Raw genomic sequence first — 15,025 nt, 5'->3', positions numbered from 1 at the left:
GCAAATGAGCATGTAAATGCACAGTGATGTTGTGGGGTGGGGAGTGTGTGGTGATGAGCGCCTGTGGGAGGTGACAGCCCAGGCTAGATGTAGGCAGAGGAGGTAGGTGCCTAGCAGACCCCACACTGTTGCGCCCTAGGGACATGCCTCTTCTGCCTACCCCTAGTTCTGGCCCCGGCACTGCTCTCTGTACTAAGCTCTGGATTTTATATCTGGTGCTCAGTGCAGAGCACAGCAAGCAGGTCATGAAAAACCACTGATGTTTTTTTTTATTTGTATTTGGGCTTGAGCACTTTCAGTTTCGAGCTACCAGAGCAGCTGGCTGGTGTTACTATCAATACCCTATTAATAATGCATTCAGGCTTAACCAACTGCAACCTCGTGACTTGGCCCTGTTTAAATTCACAGTCCTGCTCTGCCAGTAATATTGTCATGCTTGCACACATATTATCAGTCAGTTTGTCTGACCTTATCCTTAACTGCCTGACTATGTATATGTATGTGTCACTATCTGTCCTGTCGGAAAGCAGATGGTCTGCGTAGGCAGAAAATATGATCTGCTGATAGCCTTATCTAATGGTAGCCGATAAAAGCGACCTACAGACCAAGTCGGCAACTTCTTTGCCCATGTATAAGGCTCACCTATGGCTCTGCCGGACAGATATCTGGCCAAAAATTGGGCAGATATAAATCAGACAGGTTTGCAAACCTCACTGGACGAGGGACACATTGGCTCGTTGATGTGATCCTCGTCCTACAGGTCTCCACAGATCCCACCGTGTGATCTGATCCTTAGCCAGGGGTTAATCGGGCAGGCTTGATTTTCCCAAAAATGAAATGTTTACAGGCCAGGCCGGTAAAAATGATGTTTGATCCCAATGTTATTAATAGGGAATTAAAGATAAAAATCTATAAATGCCAGTATTCTTTTTAAAAAAAGGCAACCCTACATGCAAGGAGGCAGTTAGGAAGGCCCTTGTTGCCACTCCTATCTTACCTGTTGTTGAGCAGGCTCAGTAGCTCCCCTGCATGGTACAGGTCATTTTTCGTCACGCGGCTGAAGCGGAATTCATTCAGATTACAGAAGGTCACGGCTGGGAAGATCATCCTAGGAGTAGAAATCTCATCCAGTTTGGTGACATGCGGGTACTCAAAGTAATAGATGATCCTCTCTGTGCAGACGTACAGCAGGAGAGATAAGGAGCCCAGGAAGCACAGGACCCAGATAAGCCTTCGACAGGAGAAGCGCTCGTATGTGAAGATGTGAGCAAGGCCATGTAGTGTGGACCCACTTGCAAAGGCTTGGACCGACAGTGGCTGGGGGCTGCCCAGCTCTTCTGCTTCTTTCACATCCATCCGGGCTCTGCAAACACACACAGCGCTGCTCATTAGCCACTCAATAAATGCATACAAATTTAGCATCAGCATGGTAGATGGGAAAATTCTCTAAGTCACATTACTTCCACTTTAATATTTATAAATATTCAGTAAATCACACAGATGATTATGCACAGAGAACCATTTGTATCTTTGCATTTGCATTCCTTCACACATGGGTGCAAAACAGTGCTCAGCATGGTCAAATTATCATGAAAAATGGTACCACGTCGCTAGCATCTCCAAGCACAAACCAATCATATCGCAGACACGGCACACCCTTGTTTTACTCAGCTACATACAAAAACTTACTGTTTCCAAAATCTTAATTGTTTATTGTAATATTCCTGATTTAAAGGACAAGGAAATATATAAAAACTAAGGGTGTCAAATTTTAGACTCCTCACAGCCTCAAGTACTTCTCTGGGAAATACAGTAGTGCCATTTTCCTTCTGTGCCCATGTGCTCCTTGTTTAGGTTTGGGCTGGGCTAATGCACTGTATAGCATTGCTTGGAAATCAGAGTGAACTGCACATGTACTCACTACTACCAGACTGGAAGTCAAAATAGGCCCTGGCATTTAAGGTTCACAGAGGCCCAGTGTCTGACTGGCCCACTAGGGAAAAACCCAGTGGGCCCCTGTGGCCACTAGCCCACCCGCTACTTAATTTCTTTGCTGGGCCTTCTGTGCATATACATACTTACTTCACACAGCTTTATGGGCTCGTCTCTGGTCCTAGTGGGCCCCGCTGCCACTACTCTGTCTGGCTGTTCTGGCACCCACTGGTCCTTATGTCCCACATTGCTACTGTCCCTCCACACATGTTCCAAAAGCCCTGTATGCCTCTGAAGATGTCACTGACTGGCGTCCTTCATGTAGGGGAATCAAAGAGAGCTGTGTGAGGGAGGGTGCGACAATGTATTTGAGCTTGTGTTTGAACTGGTGCACTGGGCAAGGTCGGCTGCTGGCTATTGATAACTTCTTCAGAGCAGGCAGGGGTAGGAGATGTGAATGCAGTGGTGGCCAGGTGGTGGGCCCTTAAATGAGGCACCTGGTGGGCCCCAGGTACCCCAGTCTGACACTGCAGAGGCCCAAATAGCCCTCACCAACCCACTAAATAGTAACTGTCTGTGGCATCTTACAGCAGCCCCTCTGGCATTTTCCAAACCCAAGCTGGCAACCAGGAGGCAGAAGAAAATGGCATTGCTGCCCTTCCCAGGAGAGATCCCTGGGCTGTTTTTTTTTAACAGAACAGAGCATTGGAATGGGGCAGAAGTTTAGCTACTCTGCTCACATGCAGATCCTAACAAAGTGGCACCACCAACAGTTTCTTTGTTCTTTCAACTGTGATATCATCACCATATTAATGGCAATAGCCTTTTGACTTCAATGTTTTTTACCACTGGCCCCCTTGTGCAATCCATTGTTGGCACAGGGAACTGGATCAAAGAGCACTGGGTCACATTAAGGGGTGAAAGAGATGACAGTGGCCAAATAAACCAAAGTAGCCACTGCAGATATCAGTACTGCTGGCAGCAGAACCCATGCAGCTTGACTTAGGCTGATAGTGTCTTACATCTCTGGGACCTTAGGGTCAACATGATTCATTTAGTCCCTTGATAAAGCTATTTAGTAAGATGTACTAATGCACGAAAGTCTTTTGTGTGAGCCCAAGAGTGCAATTCTCTGACTCACTGCTCAGGGTTACCTGAAATTACAAAATGTCACTGGCAGCAGGCTAGTTTCTCATTATTGTAGCAGCTACTTGGCAGCTCCAAGGCTTGCACCATGGAAACCATTGCAAATTACCACTTTTACTTGTACAGACAAGGGAAATATGGATATACAGGTAAATGAATAATAGATTCCCCTTTACAGCCTTAAATTCATCTTCTTATATTTAAAAGTAGCAAAGGTAATAGAAACAAGCAAGGACAGATGCACTGTGCCATTTTTTTTCCACGAGAAATGAACTTAATGCGTTCCTGCCCATTAAAAACCAGCCTGATAAATGTCCTCTAGGCATATGATATGTGCCAAACTGATCTGTCAAGCAGCCATGTCCAACAAATTATGTTGTTAAGTACTTTCAACATTAATGATTTTATTTGCTTGCAGTGTTTCCATGAGTACAAGAATGCTCTCGTGTTTTATTCAAGAGGGGGAAGCAGGGGTGGTAGTTGGGTTGGAGGGACTAAGGGAAAGGTAAAAGCTAAGGGAGAATTAGCATCCCATAACTACACTATCCGTAGAAAAGTGGTTCCCAAACTGCAGGAATTTTTCTAGCCTACATGGTGGAGGGCCAATAATGGAAGCCTGTTTTGCCCACTCACCTTTTTTTAAACTGCACCCACTTCAAAGCACACCCATGTTATCGCAAGAGCTTTTAAGACCATACACACATTAATGGTGGTAGCGCAGCAAAAACCCAAATGGTTGGTGCTCACTGTAGGGATATCCCCCTTAATTCATATGTGAAAGAATTATATAATGTCATATTAAGACATAACCTTAAATACATATGACTCCTCTTCCCCTGTGGATAGCACAACAACCCCCAGCATATAATTACACACCTTAGGGACCATATAATGACTATTTCCAAATGCTAACAAACTCCCAGAACAACCACTGCCAGGTTCTCCTCCCACAGGCAGCATAGGGAAGGCAGAGTATGGCACACACAGGCAGGGGAGGGCAGGCAGAGTATGGCACACAAGCAGCATAGGGCAGGCAGAGTATGGTACACACAGGCAGGGTAGGGCAGGCAGAGTATGGCACACAGGCAGCATAGAGCAGGCAGAGTATGGTACACACAGGCAGCATAGGGCAGGCTGAGCATAGGGGTCGCCAGTTGGAGATCACTGCTTTATATTGTTTGTATTCTTTTGCACAAAACTTAAACTTACGCAGACCCTTTCAGCAAAAGCTTACTCAATATTATACAAGCCTTCAGAGTAGGTGTAATTCCTTGATCTTTAATTAAAGATTATTTGGAGACAATGTAATGTAAAGGATATTTCTTTGAGTTGAAAACTAAATACCTTCACACCCGTGGCTATACAAATGGAATACAAACATAGCCCACCCTCAGCTGGCATTCAAACGTTCTTCCTGTATTAAGGTATAGGCTGAATAAGCATCAGTAACATTTGGCAGGAGTTTAGCAAGTTTACATGTTGCACTACTAAAATAAAATAACAAAATGGCAGTGCACTAAATTAAATAAAAAAACTGGGACTCTGAATGTAAATGATAACATGTACAAAAACTAGATATGTTTAATAGGGTATTCCAATCATCTGTATGCAGAATAATATCAAATAGGAGTAAACATATTTAAATGTTTGAATGTTGTATCCTCTTCAGGAACCTGCAAAAGAATAGAGAAGAGAAAGGACTTACAAAAATTCCATTTGTGGAGTCCATAGAGGTAAAACATGAAGTCATGTATGTATCATATATCTAGTTTAATATTCCCATCAGGAAGTACGAAATTAAAAATGTCCTTATTAGGTAATAATAGTATTTGTCATTTATTAGTTTTGATAAAACGCTTCCTTTACAGAGTTCATTTGAATGAGGACATATTGTGTGAAAAACAATATGGTGCCAATGTAAATATAAAAGAAATGTGTTTTTAAAAGTATTTAAAATCCCACTAGTCCTGCCCCTTTGTTCCACTTCTTCTGTTCCACTCAGCACACTGCATTCTAGGATAGGAACTAATCAGCAGTTAGGCTGACCTGATAGGGAACTGAAGCCTGTCTTTGGTTATATGACTGCAGGGCTGTGATTGGCTGTCCTCCTCCTATGGTGCTTCTGGCAGGGACTGTTAGGACACACCCACGCCTCATTTGAAACACAGATAGGGATCTGAGAGGATCTACAGGGAGCTCCAATAAAGGGGACAATTCTTTTAGATAGTATTCATTTTAATACCATAGTGAAACCAGCACCATATATTATTCATAACGGCCTTCAAGATTTGTGTTTTTTTAATTTTTCCTATATCTCTCTTTTGAACTTATATATCCATTGATCAGCATCAGAAATTACTTTGTCATTAGCCCAGTTGGACATTCATGCTGATGCTGTTGCTATTGTAGCATGCCTTGCGGCCTTGTGCAGTGATAAGTCTTGTCCTCCATCCAAGCTGCTGTATACAACAATAATTGTCTTGCTTTAATTAGCTTTACTTGATGGAAAGTTCTAACGCAAGTCAGACTGTTTGTGGTGCATTACTGATTGGTTGTTCAAGGAGCTGAATATTGTAGTTCTTTTTTTCACAGCAGTGAGTGAGGTAGATGATTGTGTAACCTGGAACAGTACTAAACCTTTTAAGACTCTTTAAGGTTAGGTGGGGCTTTGTGTAATAGCATAGGCGGCTCAGCTTTAAGGCCATTTAGGGGAGACAAGCTTTTAGCCAAGCTTTTAGGTCAGTTACAGTGTAGTAAAAACATTTGGGGTGAATAATGTCTGAAAACTGTTTGAATTATGGCTAAGTGGCTGAAATAACAAATATTTTCCTATTATATTTGTAACCTGGTTATAAACTATGTGGGTGTCCTAATCAAAGGTGAACTCCCAAGGGGGCTTGAACAAAAAAAGTCAGATAACCTTTAGGGCAGTGGCACACGGGGAGATTAGTCACCACGTGACAAATCTCCGTTATCGCGGGCGACTAATCTCCCCTCTTTGAGTTAGAGTTGGCAGTGGCAACCTTAATGGGCCTTGAATGAATGCTGCCATCAAAACGTTGGCCCTTCCTCTTGTCAGTGTTTCTCTTAATGTTTAACAGATTCAAGAATTCAGAACTCGTTAGTTTCATTATTTAGGGCAGGGCTGTCCAACTAAAGGCTAGTGCCACACTTGGCAGATTCTCAGCCTGCGGCCAATAATTCGCCCTAACAGTTGAAAAATCTGATACTTGTGGCTGTACCTGGAGCCATTGTGTCAGCCCAGGTGCAGCCCCACTAAGTAGGAATTTGGCGCATATGCAGTTTTGCTCCAAATTCCACTTAGAATGGCTGTACCCGGGCCAACGCAATGGCTCTGGGTGCAGCCACAACTATCAAATTTTTCAAGCACAGGGGTGGATTCTTGGCCTATGGCTAAATGTCACAAATACTGTATTCTCAGCAAGCCAAAAAATGCTTGCCGAAAATACGCCATGCTACTGTAACATCCTCTTCCTTGTGCCTGCACCTGGAAGCATTGAATACACTCGGGTGTAAGCACATGTAGCCGATATACGCCAATATTCAATGCTTCCGGGTGCAGACGCAAGTAACAGGTTTTACAGTAGCGGGCATATTCTCGGCAAGCGTTTTTCCGTTTGCCGAGAATACGCCACGTTTTACATCAGCCTAAGGCCCATGGGCCAGATGGGCTCTCCAAAGGCTTTTTATGGCCCCAGTCTGCGTCAGGGCTACATAGACTTGCATCAATTATTTTAATCGGAGAAAACATGAGAAATATGAAAAATAATTGGCCCTCTATGTGCAATGAGTTAAAGAGCACTGATCTAGGGTATCATTTTTAGGAATAAACCTTAATAAAACATATTGGCATTGCACAGGAGCATGAAGAAAAAGCTGTGCTAGATGCTATGGCCTTCTCAGCGCCCTCCCCACAATGCTCTATAGCAGGTATGATCTGTTGCATAGATGCATGGTTCAGAGGCTCTCGATAAAGAGCAGAAATATGTTCAATGCTTTTAAACAAAAAGTGATTTGTTGATAAACAACACCTGTTGTGCAAGTTCCTGAGAGGTTTTTTTTTCTTTAAAAATGCTACATTTATTAAGAGCATTTGATTTTTTATGAAATGAACAGTTCACATGGATGCTCAGGTAAATTTAAGTCAATATATATAAATATTGGGTCATTATTGGTTATATCCTTAATTAACTTGCAAAGAAAACATGGTACTCTTCTTTGTATCCTTAACACAAAATTGTCTACTTATCATGAAGGTTGAATGGCAGCTTTGCACCCACTGGATTGACTCCATCTGCAATGCTGAGATAACAGAAGCCTGGCAGGCATGGATCCTTCTTAGTCAGTTGTAATTCTCCATGAAGATTGCTCAGTTCTTAAAATGTAATATTGCCCATGTTGCATATTTTGATAAAATGCTGTCATTTTTGTAAATATTTACATTTTAAATAGCTTCTGGGTTGCCATATATTCTATTTAGAATTTCCTGTGTAGCACTGAGAGCTGCTGTTGGACTGTGTACTTGCACTGTTCCAATATGAAGACTAGAACGTTTAGAAGACTCAAAACAAAAGCATTTTAAGCAGATAAAGTTTTTTCTTTGCAGGGTTGCCTGCAGATCTTCTATTGTTTGAATGTACATCTCCATATCATGTCCTTTTCAGGACAATCACAACGCTTGCAGTGAATCATGTACGTGGCATTGTCTGACCTTTCTGTCTTGATGATCTGAGGAGCTTGGTTTGGCCTAATGTCTGGCACTGTAAAACGGGAGGTTGCAGAAATATATAAAGGTGCAAACAACCCTGAAGGAGTTTTAATGAGCAGTGTTTGCACTTGTTGCAGCTGAAGAGCAACTATGTAACCTAGAAGGGTTTGTGCCAGGATAAAAGGTTGAGTGTCATGTTGTGTATCCATACTTGTACAATCCACAGTAATCTGACCATGTGTCAGATTACATGTGTCACCCGAACTTCACCCGAATTCTTTGATGCACTTTGATCCCTACATCTCAGGCTCACTACATCTCAGGCTTCATTGGATCCTCTGAGGCAAGTGAAGTAGCAAAGCTTTGCAGGTCCTTCCAGCCTCATCCTTCTACAACCACCTTATATACCCTAAAGCTTGCCAAAGCTTCAGCCTCTTCCCTTTCCTTCTTCAAAATTTCCGACGTCTGTTTTCGAGGTTCATCTTGGATTTGTGCTTGTTTGTGATCTTCTTCTGACTGCATCTGAGCTTGCAACTGTGTTTGCACTGCCTTAAGCATAGCCTTCTTTCACAGACGATTTTGTTATTGATTTTGCAGCCTCTGCATCTGCACGTGCTCGAATATGTCCACTATATGGCAGTCATCTGATCCTCACAACAAGAATAAACAAGCTGCATTCCTTAAGCCAAACTGAAAACAGCTTTCAGTTAACAGATTCCAAATAAGACTTAAGACTGCACAATCAAGACAAATCAATCTTTTCAAGACAGATAAAACGCCAAAGATTCATGACAGTTTTAGCAATGATATAGGTTTATCATATGATGCAGAACTAGGCAAATAATTCAGCCAAGTGTCATTTTTGCACATAATTTAAAGGGGAACTACATTCCAACACAACTTAAGCTTTTTGAAAAGTATACATAATAACAAAGCCAAAAAAATATGATTTTTAATATAATAATATGGCTTGGAACAGTTACCTGGCTCCTACTACTCTGAGACTTAAGGCTAATGCCACACGGCGTATTCTCGGCAAGCCGAAAAACACTTGCCGAGAATCCGCCCGCTACTGTAAATTCAGCCTACCTCGTGCCTGCACCTGAATGAATGCAATATGCTCGGGTGCAGGCACATGTAGCCGATAACCACCAAAAAACGTGAAACTTCATATTTTCGGCGGATATCAGCTACATGTGCCTGAACCCAAGCGTATTTCATTCATTTGGGTGCAGGCACAGGTAGGGGCATTTATGAGCGTACGAAGCATATTTTCGGCAAGTGGTTTTTTTTCGGCTTGCCGATAATACGCTCCATACACTACGTGTGGCATTAGCCTAAAACGAATGTAAACATTAGCCGACTGTCCTCAGCCTGCCTTCAGCCTGCATCCTCCAAATCCCACAATTAGTTGCACAGGTGATGTCAATAAGGAAAGGAACATCACAGTGCAATGCATTGTGGGTTATGTAGTTCCTGCATGCTGTCTGTAAGCTGTGGAGAGGTTGTTTTAGTCTCTTCTCCCCTGCCAGGAATTCAAATGATGCAGAAAGAGAAGAAATGTTTTGCAGCTGGATTTCAGCATATAAAAATTGTATTCAACTTTTTGAAGGAACAGATGACAGTGTATATTAAAGTATATTAATGGATCCTATGTTGTGTGGGGTTCTTAAACAAATTTAAGTTTAATTATTTGCCAATACAATTGTTACTATGAGCATCAATTAAAAAAGAGGCAACAAGATAGAATGTAAGGCAAGCAATAAGACTTCGATCCTGTAAGAAAGCTTTGTTTAACCAAAGATAAGCAGAAGGTAAGGCCAAAGATTTATCTTCCTCATTTTCAAGTACATTTTATGCTGTGGCGGATTGCTTTACATTGCTCTGAAATAAGTGCACCCAGTTCCTTCAGCTAGGAGGCTCTCATTAGCTTTGGAAGAGAGCTGAGGCAGGTAGCTCAGGGGTGGACTCTTTACTAAAGAAGCCCAGCAGTGCACTGCGGCTGCTAAACTCACTCAGGAACAAAAAGCAGGGGAAAAAAGGTTCTGTTTTTACTATTCTGTCTGCAGTCATTCCTAGTAAGAAAATGCTAACTTACGTCAGCCCTTTCAGCAGTAGCTTACTCACAAAGGACAAGAGCCTTCAGTAGAGGGTTAATTCCTCTTTAATGAAGGATTGATCCAAGTACTTGTAATCCAAAGGATATTACTTTGAGGCATAAACAGAATCATTTCACACCCCAGAAAAGAGAATGCAAATAAATATAGCCCACCCCAAGCTAGAAGGCAAAAGCCCCTTTATTGCCCGGTCTACATGTATAAATAGTCACCAGTGACCTCAGCTGTAAGTTGGCTTAACAAGTACATGTTGCACTTCTGAAGCACTTTTAAAGTAACACAACACAAAATGGCCTACCAGTCATTTGAACTGAAGAAGCCACTCGGATGAGTGGTGAAACGTTTTCAAGAAAAAAAAAAAGTCCAGTTGTTTTAGACTTAATTCTACTAGATACTGTATATCATGACCTGGATGAATGAGAATCTTCATAGACAAAATGGCTCTAACTAAATCCAGGAAAAACTTGTGAATGTAAGGCTGCAAACTAACCTATGGTCAGTAGGGCAGCACAACCGGTAGTATGCAGAGTAGTATCAAATATGGGAAGATATTTGACAGTTTCTTTCACATTCAGGCATGTCCATGTTCCTAGTCAATATCACCCTGTATAACACATGCCTCCCAAATCGTTAATGCACAGGCAGTCACAATAAAGGGGGTAAGCTCCCCACCTGCATACAATATGTTGTTTGTGTGGCTTCTTTAAGTATTCCCTATTGCTGAATTGAACTATGCTGGTCGTTAGGAGAGATCTGCACCACCAGTGCAGGAAGGTGTGAAGTATCATGAGAATTGCAGCCATAATCTGTATTATATAAAACCAAATTACATTTAATACTCTGGTATACCATATTATTTTTTTTATAAACCTGAAACTTCATTATTTCATTATGTTCTGATATTGAAAGGAATATCAGATAGGCCAGACGAAGGGGAAGTGATAGTTGCTGACAGGCTGTAACACACATGAAGCCCAAGTAGAGCGACACCTTTACACTGCTACAGTTACACACACAATGGGAAGAGCTACACACCCGAACTGTTACATGTAACACTTTTGAAAATCATGACATGTGCCGCTCTACATATTACAGACAGGGCGCTTACTGGGCTCGGTACATAGAAATAAACCAGTCACAGCAACACAAGGGTGGCATTTACTTATAAACATGCCATCCAAATCCACCCAGCAATGGAAGATTTACATATTACATATAAATAGCCTTTATACACTCAGCTACAATTGAAAACTCATCACTAAGTCAATTTCCTTGTCTTTCAGATTCTGATAGCAGCGGCATCTCCAGAGCAATGGTGTTTTGATATTTTATTCTGAGAGGCAACATTTGTTCCCACTGAAAACATGGCATCAGAATGCCCCAAAATCCACTTCTACAGCCCTTGCTGGTATTAGGAACTGGGCAATCGTGATGCAATATGAGCTAAGGAAACAAATTACTTGCCCAGTTTGTGAGAAAGATATTGCCCTGGGACTGGTAATTTGTTCTGGGATGTTACAGAATGAGAAGGCATTCCTCGCTCCCTAGAGAGTAGTCTGTCACATTAAGGTAGAACTTATATAAAACGACCATTGCCCTATGAAGAATTGGAGCTACTGTGTGAAAGAGATAATATAGGTTAACTAAACAAAAGCAAACAGTGACCCCATCGATTACTAGCAGTTTTTTTTATACAGCAAAGCTAGTGCTGTCATAGGGGCTCTGAAAATACTGCCTGAGGGGGTCTGAAAGTAACCACTGCAGGTATCAGTGCAAGCACATGCTCTCAGTAGAACAGATGCAATGTGATTTTGGCTGTTTTTTCTGAAACCTTGGGGCCAACAGAATTAATGTAGTTAATACAGATGACAGATTTACCTTTACAGACTAATGACAAGGGCACACTGGGCTTGCAGTCTGTTCCTTCCTGCTCCATATTATGAAAAGGTGGACAGGACTATCCTTGACTGATGCGATGATTGACCAATTGCCAATCGACGCATCATAGGCCCACCCCTAATGTCATGTTCTCAACCATGATGTCACCTTTAAGTCACAGCACTGCCCCCATGATACTCCCCTGCCCAGAGTTTCAGAAGCAAAAAGGTGGCAAACCTAAACTACATGGAGTACATTTGGCAGCTCCAGTGGTTACATAGTTCATTTTGGTTGAAAAAAGACAAATGTACATTAAGTTCAACCCCTCCAAATGAGCCACAGTGCACTTCTATACACGCACTTATATTGACCTATCTTACTTACATATATACATACATACACAGACCTATCTATATATGCAGCCTTAAGATATTATACTTGTTTAAGAAGTCATCCAAGCCACTTTAAGATTTTTGATTTACTGGTTAATAAGGGTGACAGATTTACCTTAACAGACTGAAAATGTAACATTTCTCTTCAAATATCTAAAGAAAGTAAAGGAAACTATTTATGAAAGAGCACACCATTACATTTAAGATAATATACGGTAGTTCATATACGGTATTCCTGCTGACGAAAGGCTAGACTGCTAAATGTCCTAAAGCATCAAAACTTTAAAACCAACTCTTAACCTGAATCTGCTTTGTATACCAAAACACTGGTTGTAGAATTGTGTTGTACTCACTGTATAGGTCTCAGAATTGTTGAATACAGCAACAGAGAGTGAGTATGCTTAACCAGTGAGAGATTAATAGTGGCAGAGACAGTTTGCTTACCATGCTAGTTTGAATGCACAGACGGCAAGAAGCATGTGAAATAAATAAGCGCTCACATACAACCTTAAGGAATTCTAGAATTGACTGTGACAGCTCCAGGGTAACCTGGTAATCCCAATAATATACCCCCAAAATGCAAACCACCAAAATGTAAAAAATAATTATGTAAAGTCTTTAGTATGCCAGGTGCTTGACTGAATAGACAAGCAGCTAGTGTATGTCCTGCCAGCCCCCCCCCCCCCCCCCCCCCCCCGGGGCTTGGAGCAGTGGCAGGAGGCTCAGCCTAAAGGCCAGTGAAAGTGGCACTTGGATTTGCTTTCCCAGATACACCAGACAGCCCAGTCTGAAGGCCAATTACAGTGATATTTGGTGGTGAAATGTATTTGCTATTCTAGATCTTCTTAAGTATGACTGAATGACTGATACACCAATAGCTTCCTTATATCTGTGACCATGTTATGGGCTAAGGGGGCTCCTGGACCAAGGCTGGACCTCAGTCAGTCAGACAACCACTGGTTTTGAGTGTTAACTTTTAGAGTTAGTCCCATGATGCACCATGGAGCAAACAGGAATTGTGTTGCAATTGCAGTGGTAGTTTGGCTGAAGGCAAAAAATGTATAAGGACTACAGGATAATGACAGCTGAGGGATAAAAATGACCAACTGCTATGTATTGGCATAGAACCTTGATTTGCTTAGGGGACTGGGGTAGCTCAGTCTAAAAAGCAACTAAGGTTAGGAGATTTTAGAAAAAGTGCCTATATTCTCTCCTTGATCATTCTGGAAGCTCAGCCTGAAGGTCAGTTAGGGTAAAACTGTGGTATGAACCTTTGTTTGCTATTCTAAATATTGCAGGAAACAGGTCTTGATTACGGTTGCCACCGGCCAGTATTTCACCGGTATTACAAATTTATTGAGAGGTGAAGAAGCAAATCTCTCAATGAGAGTATCCAGCAATACTGTCTGTATCTGACAAGCCACACCAGCCTAGCTAGATGTTATAAGTGCACATGTGATGCCTGTGCCTTAGGTCACTGCAGTGGCGTAACAATAGAGGAATCAGACCCTGCGTGGGAAGGGGGGGGGACCACGGGGTCTGCTTCCACCAGTGTTGCATTTAACTCTCTGCTCATCGCTGGCTCTCAAGAGAGTGGGCAGGAGGGGGGATTTAAATGAGAATGGGTCTGCAGGACATGTCAGGGCAGGGAGAGGAGGGAGTTGGAAAGGGAGGTGGGTTTGCTACGCCACTGGGTCAGTGATATTTAAATGTGAACCTAAATTGGCCTAAATGTGAGGTTTATAGCATACAAAACCTCAATGTGAGGTAATAAAAAGTCCTAAGTTTGCCCACAGTAGTAACCCATAGCAAACAATCAGATGTTTTCAAACAGCTGGCCAGTGAATACTTGGTTGCTATGGGTTACTAGACAAGTAGCAAAATTAAGACTATTTATTACATTATAGTGGCAGGTTCACTAATATAACTAATAACCAGCACATTGCAACTTTTAGAAGGCTAATCAAAGTGCTGATTAGTTGCTTATAGCTGCACTGGAGCAAATTAGCACCTATGTTACTGGGCCCCACGTCAAATGTTTAAGGACCCGCAAACTTGGGGGGGGATGACTGGGCTCCTCTGAAGCCTCTGCACTCCTGAGCACCCTATCAGCTGCTGAGTCTGCTGAACCTATTTACACCCCTGTGGTAAGACTCTAGGCTAGGTAAGGCTCCTAGGAAGCCCCCATATATTGCTAAACTGCAATAGTAGAAAAATCCAACTGATTGATGAAGACAAAACTGGTCAAAAATTGTGGTAAATCAGAAAATGTTGATGTAAAAATATTTACATTATCCATGCAAGAGGAGATATCTGTGCATACCATTTACGTGGTTTATAAAAACATGATAACCGTTTATATATTTTTATTCTACTAATCTTTTCTTATTGCATGTACTAATCTTTTCTTATTGCATGTACTTTAATCACCACTATAGATTATGAATTTCCATAAATAAAGCACCGCATGCACCATACAGTTAATGGCCTATTGATCTGCATGAAGAATCTATTTCACAGCTCCAAAAATTTTTTGGAAATACTGATTTCCCAGGATTCTGACCTACAGGCCATTGTGTAAGTCAGGCAAAGAACACAAAAAGTTAAGATAGGATTAATCAGCTACTGCAGGACTACAACTCAGCAACCATCCCTGCCTGTATTACCAACTGAGATTTGCTCACAGTTCTAGTTCTGCATAATCGGTGTGTAGTTGGTTACCACTGCCTTGCCATATGAGTTTAAATTTGTGAATGCATGTACCTCGTAGAATGGAATAATATATAGCTGTTGTCAGGAATATTATTATACTGAAAGGAACATATATGTAT

General features: G+C 41.8%; 1 protein-coding gene across 2 annotated transcripts in view; it reads right to left on the bottom strand.

The window, feature by feature from the left end:
- The window catches only part of asic1 (acid sensing ion channel subunit 1), a 166,894-nt gene that overhangs the window by 115,048 nt on the left and 36,821 nt on the right, over window positions 1-15,025 (bottom strand). For both annotated transcript variants that reach the window (XM_031897214.1, XM_004911961.2), the window contains exon 2: window positions 998-1,363. In XM_031897214.1, the coding sequence (XP_031753074.1) occupies window positions 998-1,356 (359 nt within the window). In that variant the 5' untranslated portion in view covers window positions 1,357-1,363. The remainder of the gene's footprint in view (window positions 1-997; window positions 1,364-15,025) is intronic.

The sequence above is a fragment of the Xenopus tropicalis genome, chromosome 2 (genome assembly GCF_000004195.4).
Source record: "Xenopus tropicalis strain Nigerian chromosome 2, UCB_Xtro_10.0, whole genome shotgun sequence".
NCBI lineage: Eukaryota > Metazoa > Chordata > Amphibia > Anura > Pipidae > Xenopus > Xenopus tropicalis.
The sequence above is the reverse complement of the archived record's forward strand: the minus strand, read 5'-3'. Positions and strand labels throughout refer to the sequence as shown.